This window comes from Lampris incognitus, chromosome 1 (assembly GCF_029633865.1).
Source record: "Lampris incognitus isolate fLamInc1 chromosome 1, fLamInc1.hap2, whole genome shotgun sequence".
NCBI lineage: Eukaryota > Metazoa > Chordata > Actinopteri > Lampriformes > Lampridae > Lampris > Lampris incognitus.
In genome coordinates, this window is record NC_079211.1 from 129,346,806 (window position 1) to 129,354,743 (window position 7,938).

A 7,938-nucleotide genomic window follows, 5' to 3' on the forward strand; every position below is an offset into this window, starting at 1 on the left:
ACCACAACTCCTTGGCTGTATCTCTCATTCCAGTCTCTCTCTCTCTCTCTCTCTCTCTCTCTCTCTCTCTCTCTCTCTCTCTCTCTCTCTCTGCATCATGTGCCTTGGCCATGTTGGGCACATCATTGGGGAGATTCTTTCCGCAATTAACTCACCCACCCCCTAGTCCCTACTAGCTCACACTTCAGCATTCCAGGCCCCTGCCAAGATATTCTCTACACAGCATTGCCCTTCTAGACAGAGGGGGGTCTCCCTAGGGAATTGCCCAGACTCAGTTTGGCTGGACTGGTCTGTCCTGGACAGACATAGCTAATGATGCCTGTCTGACAAGTGAGCCACAACAACACTGTGTTCAAGGATCAACCATCTCAGCCTAATATCTTTATGTATGCTCAATAATCCAGGTAAGAAAATAAAATAAGTTTGAATCAGTTCATCTGGATAAAATAAAGTATCCAGATGAACTGATTCAACCCTCTTTGATCATCTCAGCCTAATCAAACAACTCCAGGCTTATCATGGTCTGTACAACATTGCAAAGATGTTGCAGACACACCTTTTCCAGTTGTTAAAGCAGTAATAAACCAAATAACTTGCATACAGGGCCTTGGAAAGGGCACAAATATATAACCTTATCATTGTCTTGGTTTCTGATATGAGGACAAGTTCTATTGTATTTCATTGAGTTAGCAGACATTAGGGAAGACAATGCCTTGATGGAGCGCTACCTTGGACAGCCATGGCAGTGCCTCTTGAGATTTCCCTTTGATCTCAGACACCTCAGCATCTCCTAACAAGAGTGAGTGATTACAAGTCCCAAAGGCTTTCCTTTGATATATTTCAGCAGATGGACAGATTATACCAACATGTAATATTAGTACGACCAAACTGAAGACAAAACACTCAAATTAGGCCTCATTTCCATAAAAAGACAACAAAACTATATAACACTAATGAACAAAATATTTTTCCCCACAGTTCTGACAATTAAGGAAAATGCCATGAGCCAGGTGCATATCTCAAACGCCACTTGTTTTTCGGTCAAATGGTAAATTAAACAGCTGAGAACTGAAAACACGGGGTGGTTGTCGCCTGTGTGTTGGTCATCGTTCTTAACTGCATTTGAATGGCATTGCATTACATTTCAATGTACAATCTGTGCTGGATAAATAGTTCGACTGAGCGACTGACTGACTTTATTGATTGATCGATCGATTGATTGAAAACACTCACCTTTTATGAGCCGCTCCGTAGTGGACTGTTTTTCTTGTTTATCTTTATCTTTTCCAGACATATTTGTTTCGTCTGGAAAAAAAATTCAGGGTGCAAATGTTATACAGCTGGATTGCTAGCTAGCCTGGGGACAAGCTAGCACAGCAATCTGGCCGACTACTTCACCCTCTTGGCGTTTTTATCTGCGTTTAAATCAGACACTTTCTTCAATCACACGGAGACAACAGCGTTAGCTGCTGGACGAGGACTCTACTGTCGTTTAGCGTTAGTAGAATAGCAAACTCGTCTGCGACAATATTGACATTAACGATCACAAACGACAAGCTAAACGGTACAAACAGGAATTTTAGTATCCACGGGAAAATGAAATTAAAACAATCAGCAGTTTACTGTACAGCAGTCGCCAGGTGCATCAAAGAAACTGGGAGTTGCTGGTAGGACGTGAAGTTTAGCAGCTAATCCGATTTCTCGTTCTTTTGAGAGAGTTAGCCGACTATAAACACGCCTAGCATGTTGACGTTGGCAGTCAGGCAGCGAACCAGCGAATACAGGCGTTTCATCCTCTGTCTGCTCGTTTGCATCTGAATGATTTGATCAGAACTAAAGCGGCGTTTTCACTTGGTTTGCAGTGATAGTGAAACAGTGTTCCGAGGTGCGGACCGCGTCAGCACCGTTTTCCGTCGGATTAAACTCTAATCTGACACAATGCAGAGGCGGGATTTCCTACAACATGGTGGCGCAGGTGTGACGTAACTATGGAAACGTAACACGTGGTAAGGGATAGGGCTTCATTCAACATCTTATTGTTGAGCACTGCTGCCAAAACCCGTTGCACAAATGTCGACACCCCGTTTTGCGGTTCAGACAAATCAAGCGTCTTCACGGCACGCCCCTCACGTTATTAAACTATATTTCGATAGGGACTGCAGAGGCGGGATTCCATACAACGTGATGAATCTATGAGACGTAACTAAGTGGAAATGCAAACGGTTGCAGTGGTCCATGGCAGTGGTCAGGGTGCATTCAAAATCCCAAGTCGTTTTAGTGCTGCTGACATATTGCGCAACGTTAAATGAGCTTGTCTATGGAAGTTCGCTAATTTTTTAATTGGGAATTTGTCAACAGAAAAAAAGTACGTTTTAACAAAAAAATGCAACCAGTAGAATTAAATAAATATTGTAGCGAATTCGGGGGATGCAGGAAAGGCATACCAGATACTGTTGGGATTCTTTAAAAATTCTATAAACCACTTAATCTTAAAAGTATTATTCAATAAATCATAATCCAAGACTTTAAGACCACCTTATTCTTTACTACCTCTGAAAACGTCTTTTTTAAGACAATGTTTTTTTTTACTCGAAATGAAGTTATATAGCCTCTTATCAAATTCCTTAGTAACATTTGTTGTGACACTGAGCGACAGTGATAAATATACTGATCTAGAGATTCCTTCTGTTTTAGATAACAGAAACCTACCAAGTATGGAAATATCTCTCATCAACCACGAATTCAATTTCAATTTCGTTTTTTCAATAATGGGTATTGGTATATAAACACAACTTTAGTTCTCATAGATACTTTATCTGGAATAATAAGGATATTTTATATAAAAATAAATCCCTGTTTTACCGCTCATGGTATGTCAATGGAATTTTACTAGTTGGTCAATTGATAAATAGAAATGGTGAGTTACTGTCATATTCAGAATTTCTTCAAAAATGTAAGATACCAATCACACCCAAATAATATGCTATTATTTTATTTTTTATGCGATTCCAATGGGTTCTCTTCAGCTTTTAAAGAGTTATATTGTTACAGAAATGAACATTATTAGCTTTAGGCAAATCTTCATTGGAGATATTGATATTCGCAATAAAACATGAAGTAACAGACACACCAGAACGCTTTGGACTGTGTTACACCTCCTGCTGCAAGATTCTTTTGGTCTTCTATCACGAGGGATTTACAGTGGAAAAAAAGCTTGTCGTATTCTAAACAAATATTGTATTGATAACAAAGTGAAAGAAGTATCCTTCAAGATATTACATCGAATTTACCCTGCTAATGATGTCTTGGAAAGATTTAAGCTAAATATGGAATATACTTGTGTTTTTTGTAATTCAGATAGAGAAACTATATTTCATTTGTTTTTTGTTTTTTCACTGTGCCCATTCAAATGTATTTTGGATTGATATGCAAGACTTTATAAATGGAAAATTTGGTACAAATGTACAGATTAATGTATTTGATCCATCCATCCATCCATTATCCAAACCGCTTATCCTGCTCTCAGGGTCGCGGGGATGCTGAAGCCTATATCCCATTGGGCGGCAGGCGGGTGGGCTGGACAGCTTTGTCACGTCCCTGCCTCGTCAGCCCCGCCCTCGTCAGGCCGCTCCCACTGCCTTACCTAGCTCATCTGGTTTATCGACCTCACCTGGAGCTCTCCAGAGCTCACACCTGACCTGCATCTCCAAGGATAAGAAGCCGCTCTGCTCTCCAGACGATACCAGATCGTTGTACCACTACAAACCTTTCGGCCTCCCTGCCATTGCCTGGACCACGCACGTACGAGTACCACGACCCTGCCAAGACCACTGCATGCACGAGAACCACGACCCTACCAAGCCCACCGCCTGTCCGAGAGCCTCGTCCCTGCCTAGCCCGGCAGACAATAAACGTGCCTCTTTGGCTTTCCCCCCCCATTCTGCCTCTTGTTCTGCTTTTGGGTCCTCCACCTGGTAGCCCTGACAAATATGACCTATAATTCAGCTTTCATTATTCTTGATACATTCCAGATCCACAAATCTAAATGGTCTGACTCCAAACCCTGCTTTCATCGATTTGTTGTTGAACTCCAGCAGCATGGCACCTTAACTGAAAATGTGAAAAAAAAGCTATAAAACTTTTGCTACTTTAAAGAAAATACATTTTATTTGAACTCTGAGAGGACTCAAAATGTATGACAATTGTATACCTGTTTGTTGTAAATAAAAGCTTTTTGAAAAAAAATATATTGTGCAATGTTTTAAGGAACTCCGTTTGCAATAAACTCCGAATGGGAAGTTACGTCTGCCAATTTAATTTAAAAAGTAATGAATATACTATACATATATATATATATATATATATATATATATATATATATATATATATATATATATATATATATATACACACACTCACCGGCCACTTTATTAGGCACACCTGTCCAACTGCTCGGTAACGCAAATTTCTAATCAGCCAATCACATGGCAGCAACTCAATGCATTTAGCCATGTAGACATGGTCAAGACGATCTGCTGCAGTTCAAACCGAGCATCAGAATGGGGAAGAAAGGTGATTTAAGTGACTTTGAACGTGGCATGGTTGTTGGTGCCAGACGGGCTGGTCTGAGTATTTCAGAAACTGCTGATCTACTGGGATTTTCACGCACAACCATCTCTAGGGTTTACAGAGAATGGTCCGAAAAAGAGAAAATATCCAGTGAGCGGCAGTTCTGTGGGCGAAAATGCCTTGTTGATGCCAGAGGTCAGAGGAGAATGGCCAGACTGGTTCGAGCTGATAGAAAGGCAACAGTAACTCAAATAACCACTCATTACAACCGAGGTATGCAGAAGAGCATCTCTGAACGCACAACACGTCGAACCTTGAGGCAGATGGGCTACAGCAGCAGAAGACCACATCGGGTGCCACTCCTGTCAGCTAAGAACAGGAAACTGAGGCTACAATTCGCACAGGCTCACCAAAATTGGACAATAGAAGATTGGAAAAACGTTGCCTGGTCTGATGAGTCTCGATTTCTGCTGTGTGGTGACCCACATCTATATAACTAGAGACATTCACCTAAGAGGACAGTGTACCTTTAAGGGAAGAGGTGAGGGGTCAGATAATGCACTTCCGCTTCCGGTACACAGTTCAGTGTCGTTGTCGAACGTATGACATGCAAAGTTGGAGCTAGTAAACTACCTCGACTACGTCTACTCTCACGTCTCCTGTCTCGTTGTTTTCTAACTCCACATTGGTGACCCCGACGTGATCGAACTACTAATACGAGTATGTCTGACAACGACGACGCCGGTGCTAACAACATGGCTATTGCTAACGCTAGCATTTACACCGCTACTGTGAAGCTACCCGACTTTTGGCAGCATAATCCACGGCCGTGGTTTCAACATGTGGAAGCCCAGTTCCAGCTGAGAGGGATAACGCAGGATGCAACGCAGTACTTCCACGTAGTGGCGGCGTTAGACGCATCGACAACGGCGCGAGCAATGACACTGTTGGAAGCTCCGCCAGCTGCTGGCAAGTACGATGCTATAAAGACATTCCTCCTGAAACTATTTGAACTGTCGGAGCTGGAGAAGGCAGACCGTTTACTGTCCCCGAATGGCCTCAGCGACGGCAAACCGTCTGAGTTAATGGAAAAAATGCTGTCTGTGCTGGGATCGGCTGATTCGGCCTTTCTTTTCACACACATTTTTCTGAGGCAGCTCCCCGCACCTGTACGCACAGCACTGGCCAGTTCTCCTCTCGCCGCCTCCAAGGACTACCGTTCTCTGGCTGCTGAAGCAGACAGGGTTTTCCTGGCCAACCGGCAACAGTTTGTGCATGCCCTGCTACCCCACCAGACCGCCCCACCACCACCTGTGTACGACTATATGGACACCGCGGCTGCGGTGACAGCCCGCCGCCAACCTGACGACGGGCTCTGTTATTACCATGCCAGGTTTGGGGCAAAAGCAAAACGGTGTCGCAAACCCTGCAGTTACAGGGTTCAGGGAAACGCCAAGGCCGGCGCTTGTTAACGGCTATGGGCGCCGGCCGTGACTGCAAGCTGTTGTTCATCAGAGACTCCTTGTCGGGCCGGCGGCTGCTGGTTGACTCTGGCGCTCAACGCAGCATACTACCAGCACAAGCTGTGGACACGATGACCGACAGTCACGGCCCCCAGATGGACGCCGCCAACGGCACGTCCATTCGGACGTACGGTATCAGACATGTGGACGTGTGTTTTGGCGGCCGACGTTTCGGCTGGGACTTTGTGATGGCTGCTGTATCCACCCCGCTCCTAGGTGCGGATTTCCTCTGTGCTTTCAACCTGCTGGTGGATGTTAAAAACTGTCGCGTGATTGATGCCGTCTCTTTTACGTCATACCCCTGCACGCTTGGGGGGGCTGGAGCGCTGTGCCTCGCTAACACACTCTCCACCGGGGATCCATACCAACGCCTGCTCGCAAATTTCCCCGAGCTCACCACACCCACCTTCTCCTCGGCGGTGGCCAAGCACGGCGTGGAACATCATATCACCACAGTGGGCCCCCCAGTTTACGCCCGGGCCCGACGCCTCGACTCGACCAAGCTCGCAATAGCCAGGGAGGAGTTTTCGACTATGGAGCGCCTCGGCATTGTCCGCCGTTCTGACAGCCCGTGGGCTTCCCCTCTTCACATGGTTACTAAGGCCAACGGGGGTTGGCGCCCGTGCGGGGACTACCGTCGCCTAAACAATGCCACGACCCCCGACCGGTACCCCATACCACACATACAAGATTTCTCTACCCACCTGGCGGGCGCTGCCATCTATTCCAAAATCGACTTAGTGCGGGGGTATCACCAAGTGCCGGTCCACCCACTGGATGTCCCAAAAACGGCTGTCATCACACCCTTTGGGCTCTTTGAGTTTTTACGTATGCCTTTCGGCCTTAAAGGGGCAGCGCAGACGTTTCAGCGCCTTATGGATTCTGTGCTCCGCGACATGCCATTTTTGTTTGTGTACTTAGACGACATCCTCGTGGCCAGCGCGTCGGCGGAGGACCACATGACGCACCTCAGACAGCTGTTTGACAGGCTCAGCGAACACGGCCTCATCATCAACCCAGCTAAGTGTCAGTTCGGGGAGTCGTCCATCACCTTCCTCGGGCACCACATCACTCCACAGGGGGCCGTTCCCCTCCCTGCCAGGGTTGAGGCTGTCACCATGTTCCCCCGCCCCCGCACTGTACAGTCGCTGCAGGAATTCCTGGGCATGGTGAACTTTTATAACCGTTTCCTGTCCCGTGCCGCCCACATCATGTGTCCCCTGTATGAGGCCCTGCGGGGCAAGAAGTCTAAGGACGAGCTGGACTGGTTTTCGGGGATGGACGAGGCTTTTGTGGCCGCCAAGATCGCGCTGGCCAACGCTGCGCTGCTAGCTCACCCGTCGCCTGCCGCCCCCATAGCCCTTACAACGGATGTCTCCGACTACGCCGTGGGGGCCGTGTGTGAGCAGTGGGTGGGGGGGGGGGCTTGCAGCCGTTGGCGTTCTTCAGTAAACAACTCCGTGAGAGCGAGCGCAAATACAGCACCTTTGATAGGGAACTACTGGGTCTCTTCCTCGCAACCAGACACTTTAGGTTCCTATTGGAGGGCCGACAGTTCACCGCTTTCGTGGACCACAAACCGCTGACGTTCTGTATGGCCAAAACCTCAGAACCATGGTCTGGGCGTCAGCAGCGCCATCTCGCGGCGGTTTCCGAGTTCACCACGGACATACAACACGTGTCGGGCAAGGATAACTTTGTCGCCGACTGCCTTTCACGGGCGGTTGTTAACGCCGTTCACTTGGGACTCGACTACGCCGCTATGGCAGCGGACCAAGCCAAGGACGCGACCGTTCAAGACTACCGGTCGACCCCTACGGCGCTACGGCTGGAGGACGTGACGTTC

The 7,938-nt window shown here is 47.0% G+C and overlaps 1 protein-coding gene across 2 annotated transcripts in view; it reads right to left on the reverse strand.

Moving 5' to 3' along the window:
- Nucleotides 1-1,900, reverse strand: part of ppp3cca (protein phosphatase 3, catalytic subunit, gamma isozyme, a) — a 38,722-nt gene extending 36,822 nt beyond the window's left edge. The window contains exons 1-2 of one of the 2 annotated variants that reach the window (XM_056274294.1): nucleotides 1,629-1,900; nucleotides 1,234-1,305 (exon numbers count right to left, since the gene is read on the reverse strand). In XM_056274294.1, coding sequence (XP_056130269.1) covers nucleotides 1,234-1,294 — 61 coding nt within the window. In that variant the 5' untranslated portion in view covers nucleotides 1,295-1,305; nucleotides 1,629-1,900. Of the gene's footprint in view, nucleotides 1-1,233 lie in introns of both variants that reach the window. The other variant, XM_056274301.1, reaches the window with a different exon arrangement.
- Between the last annotated feature and the right edge of the window lie 6,038 nt (nucleotides 1,901-7,938).